The following is a 14,778-nucleotide window of genomic DNA, read 5'->3' on the forward strand; positions in this document are numbered from 1 at the left end:
CTTTTCCCCCCTCCCTCCCTCTGCCCTTTCCTCCTCCCCCCTTCCTCCCTTTCAATTTTTCTTTCTTTAGTAGGCTCCATGCCCACTGTGGAGCCCAATGTGTGGCTTGAACTCACAACCTGAGATCAAGACCTGAGGTGAGATCAAGAGCCGTGGTGACACGCCCTGATGCAGCTGTGGGGGGGCAAGCAATTCCACTGGCCACCAGGTCAGGCCCACTGCTCAGGGACCGGGTCGCAGCAGCGGCTGGTGCAGGGCGCGTGTGACCAGGAGCAGAAGGTCACTCTCTACGGCAAGGTCATGTCTTCCATGGAAGACAGCTGGGAATTTGAATGCCGAAGGGGGCAGGGACGGGTGGTGGAGGGGCGATGAGCCCCGAGTTGCTTGCCTGAAGCTGCCAATTCCCTTCCCAGGATGGCTGAGAGCTCTGACTATCTCCGGCCTATCTCAGGAGAGCAAGGGCGGGGGGCACTGCGGGGTGAGTGAACGAGGGACCCAGCGCTGCATCATGATGACCCCTGGGGCAGAGTGTCGATGGTCCCCTGGGCTCTCTTCCACCCTGGGCCCAGAAGCATCCAGCCTGGCCTGGCTGGTGCCACGGCGGGGGAGGTGGGCGGCCGTGGCCGGACCTCCCAAGCTCGTCACTGATTCCAGGTGGGGTCATGTGGTGTCTCCACCCTGAAGGGCACAGGGCTGTGTGGTCATTGCTGGGCCACCGCAGGCTCCAGGACTGCCCATGCAGGAAGGTGCAGCCAAGGCCAGGTAGTGACAAAGGGAGAGTTGGCATGAATGATCATAGGGGCTGTGATGGCTGATGTCTCAACTGAGGCCTGGAGAACAGCAGGGCTCAACCAGGAGAAGGAGGAACATTCCAGACCAAGGGAACAGTATATCTGCAAGTACCCTAAGTCAGGCCAGAGCAGGTCACACAGGTGCCATGTAACAGTGTGGGGGAGCCTTGCAGGGGTGAGGGGTGACAGGAGGTGGCAGGGTCCCTGCAGGGGTGGGGTGCCCAGCCTGGCCAGGAGCCCAGGAGCTCCAGGAAGCCGCTGGCTCTGCTATGTGTGGAGTGGAGCCCCTCCAGCTTCAGGGGGAGGGCAAGAAGGAAACAGAAACGGGCACCCACTCCTGACGCAGCGGTGGCCCCTGGATGAGCTGGTGAGGCGGAGTGGACGGGGGCCTCTCTGCCTGCTGGGGAGGACTTTGGTCTCGTTCGTGGCAGCCCACCAGCATTCGACCATTCCCCATTGGGGAAGCAGAACCCCCTTCCAGCATTCCTCTCAGGATCACGGGGGAGCAGGGAGGTTTCCTTCGCGGGTGCCGAGGCGCACCTGTGGTTTCTCATGGGCTCCAACGGGACTGTGCCTCAGTTCCCCACATCGGGAACCTCCCCATTGGGGCTTCGTGGTATCACCTCCCAAATCAACTTCCTGCACCCCAGTTCTGGTCCCAGGTTGGCGTCGGGGACAGAGGTCAGACCAGGAGCGTCTGGAGTGTGTGTGGTGGAAGGCCCGAGCACCGGAGGGTTCAGGACATTTCCTCCCAGCACCGTCCTTGTCTCCCCAGAGGCTACTATGTCTCCCATAAATTATGTAACTGAACTAACCGCAGGGGTTCTGTGGTTTGCCCCCCAAACCCGAACAGTGCAGACAGCTGGAGCAAGTTTAGGACTTCGGGGGTGCTGCTGGGGTGACTGGGAGAGCGTCCAGGGAGCCACCCGGGGCCACAGAAGGCTCTGCAAGGCACAGACTTCAACATGCAAACGTGTTTATTAAAAAAGGGACAGAGTGGGACGGGGCCTGGCTCAGCAGATGGCCCCAGCTCTCAGGCTCAGGTGCAATCGGGCAGCCGCAGGAGGAAGGCAGGCGAGAGCAGAGGGAGGAGGACCAGCGGCAGGCAGGGGGCTGGCCTGTGAACACCGCTGCGAGCCAGCAGCGTCCGGATCCAGTTGAAGTGCCTACTGACGTTGGTGTAGACACCGGGCCGGTTGGGCCTCCCACAGCCTGATCCCCAGCTCACGATTCCAACCTGAATCCACAGCCCTTTCTTTTCACAGGCCAAGGGCCCGCCTGAGTCGCCCTGGGGAGCAGCGTGGGTGAGCCAGGCCTGAGGCGGGGCCCGAGGGGCCAGTGGAGAGGTGGGGAGAGCAGGAGGGGCTGTGGAGCTGGGCAGACTGGGTGTCAATCCTACCCCCACCCCGGAAAGGAGCAAGCCTCCGTTTCTGCGTCTGCAAAGTGGGGCAATGATCTCTACCCTCTAGAGTGGGCACAAGGACCAAGTGAGGTGCAGGCCTGGGGCTGGGGCTGGGGTGGTGGACTTCCAGGCCCCAGAAGCCCCTGGCTGGGCTGGGGAGGGACACTCACAAAGCAGGCGTCCTTGCCACCTTGGGGACTGCCGGCACAAATCATGTCTCCCCAGATGTCATAGCGGAAGGCGGGCTGTGTGTAAAGGTAGTTACAGATGGCAGTGTTTATGATGCCGACCTGCACCTCCTGGAGGATGTAGGGGGATGGCAGCTCTGCGGGGGTGGGGGGACAGAGAAACATGGCACCCTGAGCCTCTCCTCTGTCATCTGGTCGAGAGGAACAGCACAGGCTACAGGGTGGGGGAGAGGGTCCCTGGGTCCAGCACCCTGCCCCCATGGGTGACGGCACCCTGCCAAGGGCCTGTTCCTGAGGTCCAGCTTCCTGGTCCGTGGTCCGTGGCAGGCAGACGGCAGCCCCTCCCGAACCAGCCAGCAGCCGGCAGAGGCTGGGGGCGGGGCGGCAGCTGAGCTGCGGGAGGGTCAGTGAAAAGCTCTCCGCGCGTGGCCGCACAGCCCAGTGCTTCTGGAGCATTCAGGATGTGCTCTTGGGGCCCCTGGGGCCCTCCTAGGACGCAGCGCCAGCATGACCCTCTTTCAGGTAAGGACAGTTTCAGGGGGAGGTCTGCCTTTCCCATCCCGCCCTCCCCGCAGAGCACCAGGGACATGCCAGAGCCTGCTGTGAACCCAAATCTGGCCAACTGTTCAGTCTAGACCCGAGCCACAGCCGAGCCGGGGCACGGCCACAAGGCTACCACTGACAGCTGATCACGGGTACAGCCTCTCGTCAGCCACGCACTCTGCTGGGCCCTTCCGCGGGGACAGTTGCAAACCTCCGAGCTACTCCAGCAGGTAGGAGCTATTGTTACCCCGTCTACAGATGAGGAGGCCAAGGCACCATGAGTCGAGGTCTCCCAGCCAGCACATGGCTGAGCTGAGCTTGACACAGGCAAGACGGTCGTGTCCACAAGTCACCTCTACCTGCGAGAATGGGGGCGGGGGGGGGGGCTGGGGCTGGACGGGACTACCTGTTGGCCGGGCCCCTTGGCTCACACCCATTCGGCCCTTTGCGCCAGGGGAGGTCTGCGGCAGGGGCAGGACCCCAGCTCTACAGGAACGCAGGGCTGGTGTTGATTTCTCTACCCCCTCCCCAATTCCAGATGTGTGATCTTAAGGACACATTACCGTCTCGGCCAGTGAGCCTTGGCTTCTCCACTGACTCTTTCTGGGGCCTTATGGCAATTTCCATACCTCTCTCACTTTCCTCATTTATAAAGCAGGTATAAAAATGTTCCCAGCTTCATTCATAGGTAAAGTCAGAAGGAAGAAAGACCTCACCCTGCTCATTCCTCAGTCTTGAGAGCCTAGAACAGTGCCAGGCACACAGCACGCATGCCAGAAGCTTCATCTGTTGTTACTGCTGTGGGAAGGGTGCTGCAGGAATGGGCGGGGCCAGAGAGCAGTGTATGGGGCAGTCCAGGCCCAGGGCACCTCCGGGGAGGCTGTGCCCAGCAGTTTCGGGGAGTTCGTGATGAGAAATATGCAAGTGGCACTTCATGACCGCCCAAGGAGCCCCAGAGAGTGGGGTGGGGAGCCGAGGGTTGTGGATGGCTTGAAACTGCAAGGACAGAATAATGGGCTCGGCGCGCCGGACAAGGAAGCAAGGCGGGTAGACGCAGGTGTGGGAGAGCCAGGGTTGGGAAGCCTGGGGGCTGGGTGAGCACCCATGCCGAGGTGGGAAGAATGCTTGGCTAAATCAGTCAACGCCCGAGGCCTTCTGAGGCCCTCCCACAACCCCAACACCCCTGTACTCTGTGGGGTGCAGGCCAGGGCCCAGCTGGCCTCCCTCTCACTGTGGCTTCTGGCTCACAGTGTCTGGCAGGGAGAGGCAAGCAGGTGTGAGGACAGGAAGTCTGTCCCTTCAGGGGGAGCAGGAGGGGACAGCAGGTGAGGAGATAGTGCTGAGCGGCCCCCAGGAGGGATCCAGCTGCACACAGACCCAGGGGTACACGGAACAGATGGTGGAGCGTGGGGCCCCCCTGCCCCGTTCCCTGCCCCCAGCCTCACCCTGATCTTCTTGGATGTCCCCCCAGCCAGTCACCCAGCAGTCGGTCCGGTTCTGGAACTCAGAGGAGGAGGTCAGAACGCAGATGGGCTGGATGTACTTATTGTAGGTGACAGAGGAGGACAGCTTCAGCAGTGCGATATCATAGGACGAAGCCCCCAGATACATGGGGCTCAAAACGATCTCCTCCACACCATAGCGGTTGTAGTAGGCCTGCAGGTTCCAGATGGACGGCGAGGCAGAGAGCTCCCCGAACTGGACCGACCACTCAAAGGGGTCACTGTGCCTGGCGGGGGAGGAGAGAGCGGGCAGGGGTCTTCAGAGGAGGCGGGGCCCCTGAGCACACCTGATGTCTTAAGGGCTGGGGGCAGCAGGGTGCCTCCCCCTGGGGCCTGATCTGGCCAGTCACTCAACCGGCCCCCCACCTCCCGCAGCCGTCCTAAAAAGAAGGAACAGCTGCACAGGGCCAGAGCAGCTGGAAAACTCCACCATCACGGTCGCCACCGGCCAGGCTGTGTGCCCAGCGCTTACCCACCTCCTTCCACCCCCTGGTACACCTCCACCCCGGGAGAAAAGAACAAGACGCGAAAGTGCACGCACATGTTCTGAAGAACATTCTAGAAAGGAAACAGGGTTTGCCTCACGTGGCTGTAGCTGGGCCTGGGGCTCAGGAGAACAGAAGGGCCTCGTCCGCACCCGAAGGCCACGCAGGACCCGGCTCGCCAATAAGCGGGCCGCCCGCCCCCAGACTCACTTTTCAAAGCAGTGCGCGGCCGTGAGTGCCCAGCGACGGTTGAGCAGGCTCGCTCCGCAGTGGTGGGAGCCCCACAAGCGCAGGCTGCCCTGCCACGGCCAGCGGCCCAGCTCCGAGTCCTTTCCGCCCACCACGCGTGTCGAAATGGATCGTTGGCCGCAGGGCCCTGGGACGGACAGACGGACACGCGGCTGAGCTGCAGGACCCCGCCCGCCCGGCCCCCTGCGTGAAGGGAAGGGGCGCCCCGGGGAACACGGAACGGCGCGCGTCGGGGGTCGCGTCGCAGGGGGACCCTCCCCACGTGGTCCGCGGGCGCCCGCCCCTCCCCCCAGGGGCCCGGCAGTTACACGTGAGCAACGACGAGTTCTCGAAACCTGGGCGGAGGAGAGGAGAAGATGAGGCGCCCTCTGCGCTCCGGCACAGGGGCCCCGCGCGGGCCATCACGCGTCCTGGACGCCTTACCTGCAAACAGCTGGTCCCCATCCTGAAACTCTGCGGGGCGGGCGGGCGACCGGGTGAGCTCCGCCCGCTCTGCACGCGCCCCAGCCACCCCCTACCAGCCCGAGGGCGGCGGCAGCCCCCGCCTGAGCTCACCCTGCCTCCCGAACACCAGCAGCTGCGCCAGCAGCAGCGCCCCGACGCGCGCACCCATGGCCTCCTCTCCCGCCGCGTGGCGCCCCCTCCGCTTCCGCCAGCTCGGGGGCCCGGCCGGGGCGCCCCCTGGGGGAGAGGGAGCCCTGGATCCGGGCTCATTGAGGGCCTGGCTCATTGAGGGAGACGCTAGTGAGAGACGCTGGGTGCTTGGTGACCACGGAACCTTCTCCAGAGAATGAAGCTGGGCTGTCCCCACACCTCCTTGACTTTGCACACTGGTGCTCCCTCCACCAAATCACCTGCAGAGTGAGGGGCGGTGGGCTCGGTCTCAGCCGGTGGACTGAGGGACAGAATGGGTCCCTGTGGGAGGCCATGGCCCGGTAGGTCCTGGGTCCCCAGGCACAGCAAGGGGGCAAGATTTTCCCTAACACGGCCCCCTCTGTGACCCTTGACACCACAGCACTTGTAACTGGCCAGTGTCCTGTGAGCTCCACGCTGGGGCCATGGGCGTACATGGTCCAAGACACCGTGCCCACGACCGCCTCCTGGAGTTGCACGAGAGCCCAGGCCGTCCCTTCTCCACTGCAGCCCAAAGGATCGCTCCCGCCACAGGTATAGGCTCCCCCAGCCCTCAATACCCCTGTGACCACCTCCCCCGAATCCCGTCCCCTCCCCAGCTGTCTTCTCCTAGTGAACTCCGAGCTCGTTGCAGCCTGGGGTGGCCTCTCCCTGCAGACTCTTGTCCCAGACGGTCACATGGCAGGCTTCTTGGTGGCATTCAGATCTTGTGCTAACATCACCCCTCAGCAAAGCTTTCTCTACTCCCTTCCCATCTACAGCGCACTCCCCGCTCCTCCCCTACTGACTTTCTGTCTCACTGCCACCCCCGCCCCGTATTTTCTTCCTAGATGTTTGCAATATCCAAAATGATGTTTGGTCATGTGTGCATCTGTCTCTCGGCCTCCAGGGCCCACATGTGACAGGCTTGGTGTGTGTGGAATTGAAGGGTTGACAGAGAACCAAGGAAGGGAGGGGTGGAAAGAGAAAAGGTGGAAAAGGAGGGATGTGGATGGGCAGAGTGTCCCTGAGGGTGGAGGGGCTCTGGCTCTCAAGGTCCCTGTTGTTGCCGTTCTAGAGGACCTCCGGGTCTCCTGGCCCAGAAGGAGTGGTGTGGAGGAGCACCGGGAGGACATTAGTGGCCCAGGAGTGGCACTGACCATAGGCTTCATCAGGTGTCCACTAGGTGCTCCTTGGGGGATGTCAGCTTTTGGGGATTGAGAGGTTGGGTGTGCCAGGCTGAGAGAGGTCATTGAGACCCCTCCGGGTAGGCGAGGAGGTAACATGTCCTCCCCTCCCTCCCTCATGCACGCTGTCGCACTCGGTTGCCACCCTACGAGGTGCCCGTAGGGGAAGCGCCTGGAGAAGGTGGGCAGCAGCAGCTGGAGGTCACGTCTGTGGTTCCACATGCACGAGGGGCACACAGTCTTCCCTGGTGTGCCCGGCTGGCTACCCAGCACGCTGCTCCGGCTGGCATGTGTTGGATACAGGCAGCGTCTGGGGCCTCGGGGGCATGGTGACTGCAGCCACGACCCTGGTGGTCAGCCCGTAGCTGTGGGCTGGGCACCAGATGATCCTGGAGCCCCAGCACTGGCTCCTCTCCCCCAGGGCGGGCTGCAGTGCAGGGCCTGCTCTAACACCTGGGGCTCGGGCCATCCTTCACCACAGCCCCCCATCCTACCAGCACAGCTGCTCTCCTTCCTGGACAGGCCCAGGGCTGGGGACGGGGGTACCTCCCTGGCTATCTGGCTATAGGGAGACAGCCTGACAGGGACACACAGGCCCTGTGCATCCAGAGAAGGCTCCAGAGAAGGGTGCAGGGCTCAGACGGACTCGGCAGCAGGGACGGGGGGGGGGTGGGGTGGGGGATGCTGCAGAGAAAGCCCTGGAGGGGTAGGTGGGGGCTGCAGAAGGTGAAGGGTTCCCAGCATGGTGCCCAGGGGCAAAGGGGGCTACTGAAAGATGTGACCACTCGGCTCACCTGTGGGTGGGAGAGCCAGGCGTAGGCCGGGGTGGGAGCTGTCCCAGGATGGAGGTTGGGACTCCCACCAGAGGGGGCTCAGACTGCCCTCCCCTCCTCCCATCTCCAGCCCCTGCCCAAGGTCCCAGCCCAGTGCTTCCTCCTCCAACAGCCGGCTCCCACATCTCCAGGCTGGGGAAAGAGGGAGAAAGGTGGACAGCAAGCTCAGCCGGGCTCTGAGCCTTCGAGGTTCACACCTGGGGTGGATGGATGCCCCCCCAGCCAAGAGGCAGGGCTGCCAAACCGAGTGGGCTCGACACACCCTGCAGCTTGAAGCCCTCAGCCTCAGTTTCCCTGTCTGAAAAATGGGAAATAATAGCAACACGAGCCTCTCAGGGCTGCTGTGAGCATCCAGTGGCAGCCTGGGGGGAAAGCCCCCACAAATGGGAGGTGCCTTCCCAGACACCCTGTGGGGCCCGGAGGCACAGGGAGGAATGCCTTCTGCCTGCCAGCTTGTGTTTATTGCCTCTCAGATAAGACAGGCCTGCAAAGGCAGCCGCCCAGCATTGGGGGCTGGAAACCCCAGTCCCAAGAGTCCCCAAAACGCCCAGAGGAATCCCCGAGCAAGCGTGCACCCTGGTACTCAGACTTGGATGGTGGGTGAGAAGCAGGACAAGCAGGCTGTCCCCAGGGGTTCCCAGGCTGGCCAGGGAAGGTGAGGGCAGCTTAAGGCCTGTGGGGGACATGTGAAAGGTGGGGCTGGCCTGAGGGCTGTGGGGTCTGAAGGGGGGGAGGGGGGGGCCAGAGGACGTTCAGGAGGACAGAGGCTGGGGAGGGTCATGGAAGGCAGCTGTCCCGGGAGGGTTTGTGGAGGGCTTTCCTGCCGGACACGAGCAGACAGCAGAGAAAGGGCTGAGTTTACATGGCAGAGGCTGAGTCCGCAGGGCTGGCTGCTGGGTTAGGCAAGCCCCAGGGAGGCAAGGGTGTCGTCCCCCAGCAGCCCCAGAACCAACAGCACGGTGGGGAAGAAGAGCCCAGCAAGGCGTGGAGAGGAGTTTTCCGTGTCCAAGTCTGAGCTCTGGATGGTCCTGGCAATCCACGTGGTATACGTGCTGACGTTGACGTACACTCCCGGCCTGTTGGGGAGGCCGCAGTCAGACCCCCAGCTCACGATGCCTGCCTGGGTCCAGACTCCATCAATGTCGCAGACCAGGGGGCCCCCGGAGTCACCCTAGGGAGAAATAGGAGTTCAGAAGTGTAGGGCCCACGAGGGAGAAGGAACACAGGGGCCTCCCCAGGCCCACCAACCTCCCGTCAACGTGGCTAGCCAGGTCTAGTGGACGGAGGATCGGTGGGTTGGATGTTTCTGGAAGGCAAGAGAGGTCTGGGAATTCGGGGCGAAATCTCTGGCAGATGGGAGAAGCAGGGCCGTGGGAATACTGTGTTCCCTAAATAAAACCATGTGTGTCAGAGTAGGGGCTCCGGGGGGCACTTCTGTGTTGCTAATAATGTCGATTGCTTCGTTTGGGATGAAAAAAAAAAACCTGTTTGTGATGAAACAATACTGAAGAGGGCTTGTGAGGTAAAGCACGTTTGCTTATAAAAGCAGACAAAGACCACACCAGCCCAGCCCAGCAGCGACCTGCTGCTCAGGACAATCTACCCAGAGGCCCTGAGGTTCTTTTTGGGAAAGAAAAAAAGACATTTCTGGCCCCCGAAGAAAAGCTCTAGGGATAGGGATACGGTCACAGTTTGCTTAAGCACTTGAAGTATTTCACGTTCTGACGATATTGTTACGATTGACATATGTAACGGCAGACAGGGTCCGAGAACATGCTTTTCTATTTGAATTGACTCTGGTATTGAAAGCCCTGCTCTGCCCTGGGGTGGTCCCCGGGGGTGCTGGGGAGGGGGGAGAGCCTGCTGCGCCCACCAGGGGTGCCCGCTCACCCCGCAGGCGTCTTTCTGGCCGCTCTCGAAGCCGGCGCAGAGCATGTCGTCGAGGATGATGGGGATCTCGCTGGAGATGCCGGAGTTCTCGTGGTAGTAGCCGTCGCAGGTCTGGGCGTCGATGAGGGGCAGCTCCAGCTCCTTCAGGGTGAAGGGTGGGGGGAGGGCTGGGGTGGGGAGCAGAGCAGCGCTCAGACGGGCCGGGCCGTGATCGTCCGCCGGCTCTCAGGGGGCCCATCCCTGCTCTCCCACACTCCGCGGGACGCACGACAAGAAGCCCTTTCTTGTCGTTTCTGCATGCCGTCCTCTGCTTCTCGAGGACCGAGGACTGGGGCCTGCATTTGTGTTCGGGAGACCCTGACCCAGGAGCCCGCCGAGCAAGGTGACCGTGTTGAATATTCAGAACCCGAGGAAGAGCTGCTTCCTCCCTCTGGCGGGGCACGCACGGAGCACGCACGGGGCACGCAGGGGGCACGCCCGGGGCACGCAGGGGGCACGCATGGGGCACGCATGGGGCCTGCACGAGGTGTGGCGCTCCCCTCGGGCTTGGCTGCTCTCCCGGTGCCCAGGCCAGGGGCCGGCTGGACACACACTGAGGTGCAGGGCAAGAGCCAAGAGCTGGCGTCAGGGCCTGGCCGGGCCGCAGGGTGTGGTCACGTCGCTTCCCCAGCTGACCCTACTCTTCTTGGCTTCCCAAGGCCCGGCCGAGAATGGGTTGAACAGCAACTCTCAGCAATCTGTGCCCACCCTGCACCAAACAGTGTGCCCTTTTGTGGAAGTAGGGGCTTTGCAGATTAATCAGGATGAAGTCCTACTGGACCCAGGCCGGACAGAAAAGGAGGGTCACACAGAGACCCACCGGGCAGAGGCCGTGTGAAGATGGGGGCAGGCCAGGGCACGCAGCCTCTAGCCGAGGAATGCCAAGCGTCGCCAGGAGCCCTCAGAAGCTGGAAGGAGCAGGAAGGACCCTCCCCTGGAGCTTTCGGAGGGAGCCCGGCCTGCCCACACCGTGACTTCAGACCCGCACCGTCCTGAACAGTGAGAGCCTGCATTTCTGCGGTTTGAAGCCCCTGGTCTGTGCTCATTCGTTATGGCGGCCCAGGACACAGACGTGGGCAGCGGGGTGCTGGCGACCTCGGTGGCTGACCGCGCTCCTGCCCCGCCCTGTGGGAAGGGCCTGAAACGCATCCTTCCCCACCCGAGGTTAGCACTGCCGTCCCTGCTTGTCTGAGAGGGAAGCCACAGCCCCGCAAGGCCGGTGGAGGCACCCAGCCAGTCAGGCGCTGGCTCCCACACCACGAGGGCAGGGGGGATGCGCGGCCCATTCTCCAACCAGAGAAGGCTGGCATTCATCCTTGGTTACTGCGTGATGGGAGGGCAGACTGGGGAGCCCGAGGGAGGGTCCGGGGTGGCAGGCTGCTTACTCGTGGTCATGGCAGTATTTCTGTGGCTCCCCTCTGCTGTGCCCACACCAGTGTGTGTAGGCTGTATGTCCAGCCTTTATGAGTGTGGGGGCAGGTGCAGCTGCCCGAGGACAGAGGGCCCTAGGAAGGTCCTAACAGCCCTGGTCCCCACCTGCCCCCCCCCGCTCACCCCCACACTCTGGGTGTCTTACGTAGATTTATGTCGATGTTCCCCCAGCCGGTGACCCAGCACCAGGTGCCGTGACCCAGGGGATCTCCGGGTTTGGGGAGGCAGACTGGAAGGATGAGGTCACTGAAGGTGACGGGGGAAGCCAACTGCACCAGGGCGATGTCCGCTCTGTTGTTCTCCTCCAAGTACTCTGGGTGGGTGATGAACCGGGCCACGGATTGGAGCTCCTGGGGCTCCCCGGCCTGGGGGTAGGAGGAGATGGAACCCAGCAGCACGGAGTAGGCGGACAGGGGCTGCTTCCTGGAGGTGGGAGAGGCCAGGGTGTCAGGAAGACTGTGCCAGGGTCTCACGGGTGGGGGCCCAGGACCATCTTGATTTGAGTGTCCTAACATTATAGACGGACAACTATGCAAGTGGAGCACGTGCCAGAAATGAAAAGGACACCATGTATTCCTTGAGACACCCCCACACGGACCCTTCCACCTCCTCTGTTTGGTGAGTGTGAAACAGGCTTGAGAGGCGGTCAGCTGTCCCTGTGCCGCCCAGCTGCTGAGCTCAAGAGATCCCCATATGGGAGCCTCTGGTCTCTGGGAAATGAATCACTTCTTGGGAGGTGGCCAGTGGGAGGGCCGGGGCTGGGTCTGTCCCCTCCCCCACTCTCCCCAGCGCCTGGCCCAAGGACAGGGGCCATCCTGGGGGATAAGTCACTCCCCTGGAGGATATTTCCCCCCACCTAACTCCAGATGTGCGGAAGACTGTGGTTCAAATGGGGAAGGGAGGGTGTTGGGGAGGGGTGAAGGGCAGGTCCTGGCTCCCCCTGGCTCACACCTGTGCCCCCGAAGATACTCACTGGTCCAAGCAGTGGGCGGCAGTCAGCACCCAGTCCTCAGTGATCAGGGAGCCCCCACACACATGCTGTCCGTCCTCCCTCAGGCTGACCTGCCACGGCCACTGGCCCACCTCGGCATCCTGCCCTGACATGATGCGGCCTGACACGCGTGGGCGTCCACACACTGCGGGGGGAGCCCATGGGCCAGCTAGACGCAGTCCCATCTGGGCTCCCCTGGCCCCGCAGCCCTGCCCTGGCTAGTCCCTGCCGCTCACGGGTTGGAACCCAGTCTCTGCTCAGGCTCCACGAGGTGGAATTCCTTGCGATGTAGGACCGTCTGCTTGAGGAAAGTACTCGGTGGCCCTGGGGGGGGGGGGGCGTGCACAGCAGCTGAGTTGGGGGAAGTGGGAGCTGGGAGCCTGGGGGGTTTTTCCAGGCTCAGTGGGAAGAGGGGAGCTGTGAGCCGCTGGCCTGGGGCTCCTGGGAGTATCGTAGCCCAGTGCCGGCCACATCACTGCACCTCTCTGGTGCTGAGGTCTGGCGGGGTCTGAATGAGAGCCCCCTCCCCACATCTGGGCTCCTTAGAGGACCTGCCCCAGCACAGGGTATAAGGGGCAGGGAAGGAATTACACACTCCTCTTGATCCGCCCCCAAAACTCAGGCTCTCTCTCCTGCAGTGCCTGTCTCTCCACCCCCCCCCCCCCCCCCCCAGTATCCGTCCTACCCGCATCCAGGCTTTTCGCACAGGCAGCCCTCAGGGAGTCGTTGGCTGGGAGACCAGGGGTGCTGTCCTGGAGGGCCACTGGGATGAGGGAGAGCAGGATGGCGGTAAGGGCCAGCTCCATGGTGTGCTCCAGCCACCACTTCCGGGGGCAGAGTCCTCAGACACTGAGGTGTAGAAGATGATTGCGGTCTAGCCCAAGTGCTGGGCTTGCCCCAGGGTGGGGCTGACACTTCCCCGCCTCGTCCTCGAGACTTGGCTCCCACACTGCTCCTGGGTATAGGGTCCCAGGCCTCCTCCACGTCTTTGGAAAGACCCTCAAGACCTTCCCTCCCCTGCCCTGGCCCTGGCATCATAGCACCCACCACCCCCACCATATATGGGGCACTTACTGTGTGCTGGCCCTGTGTCAACAATGCCTCTGCCTCCTGATTCCCCAGGACCTATTATGATCCCCATCTCACAGCAGAGGAAGTGCAACTTCTGAGGTTGAATGACTTGCTCAAGGCCCAACAGGTGACGAAACCAGGTATTTCTACTTTGGGCTCTGCATCACAGTGCCTGGTGCAATGGGGGGGCTGCCGACCCCAGGACACACTCCACTCTGCTCCCTCAGCTGTTTGTTTTCACCCTGGGGCTCTGAAGGGTCTAAGGTGGGGCCAAGATGCCAGGTGAGTGAGAGGGGACCCATTATTTGAGGAGGCGGGGCCGCTGGAGGAGACACCCCTGCTGTCTTTCTCTGACCACAAATAGCAAAGTGCCTGGATGGCCGCTGCCCTGCGCTGGCCTTACCTGTGCAGACTGTGTGGCCAAGAGAGCAGAGCTGAGCAGCCTTGGCACTGGGGGCAGGAGGGATGCAGGACTCGTGCCCTGATGCCTAAGTTTTATCCATTTCTCAAGAAGTACCCATCCTTTCTGATGCCCCGGTCAACCTGGCCTACAGGCAGCTCCCCCTCCAAAGGGCTCATTACCCCTGAGGGGCATGGTAGCTCTCTGAGCAGCCCAAAATACTTAATGTAGGTCAAAATCAAGTTCAGTGAAAACTCTGGTGTTACTGCTTTTTCCATCTACTAGATCTCTTGATTTCTGAGAAAAATGTGAATTTATTTGTATTTGAGTTTTTAGATTTTTTTTTTTTTTTTTTTTTTTTTTTTGCTTTCAAAGGTCTATTGTTGGGGGCATAATCTTTGCAGTGGCTTGTAACTTGTGTCGATGTAAAGTATCCCTTTATTTCAATCTTAAGACTCCTAGCCCTGGGGCACCTGGGTGGCTCAGTCAGTTGGGTATCGAACTCTTGACTTCAGCTCAGGTCATGATCTCAGGGTTGTGGGATCTTGTCCTAGGTCAGGCTTCACACTGAGCATGGAGACTGCTTGAGATTCTCTCTTTCCCTCTCGCTCTGCTCCTCCCCTTGCTTACTCTCATGCTCTTAATAAATAAACAAATAAATAAATAAAGTGTTAAAAAAAAAAAAAGGGGGCGCCGGGGTGGCTCAGTCAGTTGAGCAACCATCTTGATTTCGGTTCAGGTCATGCTCTTGGGGTCATGGGATCGAGCCCCACGTCAGGCTCTGTGCTCAGTGCAGTCTCTCTTCCTCTACTCCTCTCCCTCCTCTCTTTCTCTCTCTATGAAATAAATAAGATATGATAAAAGTAAATTAAATTAAAAGATATGCACAGCCTTGTGCTGTGGTCGGAATATGTGTGCCCCCCACCTCTCTGCCAAGTTCATATGGTAAAATCCGTATGTTGAAGCCCAGGGTGATGTGTTCAGAGATGGGACCTTCGGGAGGTGATGAGGTCAGAAGGGTGGAGTCCTCGTGAGCGGAGATCAGTGCCCTCATAAAAGAGACCCAGAGAACTCCTTCACCCCTTCTGCCATGCGAGGGCACAGTGAGGAGGCTGCGGCTGTGAACCAGGAAGCAGGCTCTCCAGACACCTTGACCTCAGACTT

At 61.4% G+C, this 14,778-nt stretch overlaps 2 protein-coding genes and 1 long non-coding RNA gene across 3 annotated transcripts; 1 reads left to right on the plus strand and 2 right to left on the minus strand.

Moving 5' to 3' along the window:
* Positions 1–1,758: 1,758 nt before the first annotated feature.
* Positions 1,759–7,428, minus strand: LOC113245412 (testisin-like). Its single transcript, XM_057315112.1, has 9 exons — positions 7,226–7,428; positions 6,179–6,297; positions 5,716–5,841; positions 5,584–5,613; positions 5,122–5,287; positions 5,007–5,021; positions 4,370–4,647; positions 2,364–2,518; positions 1,759–2,079 (listed from the first exon to the last, which is right to left on the minus strand). The coding sequence occupies exons 1-9, from the start codon at positions 7,426–7,428 to the stop codon at positions 1,831–1,833; spliced, it is 1,341 nt and encodes a 446-aa protein (XP_057171095.1). The 3' UTR covers positions 1,759–1,830.
* Positions 7,429–8,098: 670 nt separating this feature from the next.
* Positions 8,099–12,986, minus strand: LOC113245191 (serine protease 33-like). Its single transcript, XM_026485077.3, has 5 exons — positions 12,829–12,986; positions 12,126–12,288; positions 11,298–11,575; positions 9,683–9,849; positions 8,099–8,963 (listed from the first exon to the last, which is right to left on the minus strand). Exons 1-5 carry the CDS (start codon positions 12,947–12,949, stop codon positions 8,691–8,693), a joined length of 1,002 nt encoding a protein of 333 aa, XP_026340862.3. The 5' UTR covers positions 12,950–12,986; the 3' UTR covers positions 8,099–8,690.
* LOC130544318 (uncharacterized) lies at positions 10,005–13,854 on the plus strand. The gene is made up of 5 exons (XR_008960509.1): positions 10,005–10,064; positions 10,381–10,885; positions 11,673–11,770; positions 12,209–12,932; positions 13,266–13,854. It is a non-coding gene; the product is annotated as an uncharacterized LOC130544318 (long non-coding RNA).
* The last annotated feature ends 924 nt before the right edge of the window (positions 13,855–14,778 follow it).

This window comes from Ursus arctos, unplaced genomic scaffold (assembly GCF_023065955.2).
Source record: "Ursus arctos isolate Adak ecotype North America unplaced genomic scaffold, UrsArc2.0 scaffold_2, whole genome shotgun sequence".
Taxonomy (NCBI): domain Eukaryota; kingdom Metazoa; phylum Chordata; class Mammalia; order Carnivora; family Ursidae; genus Ursus; species Ursus arctos.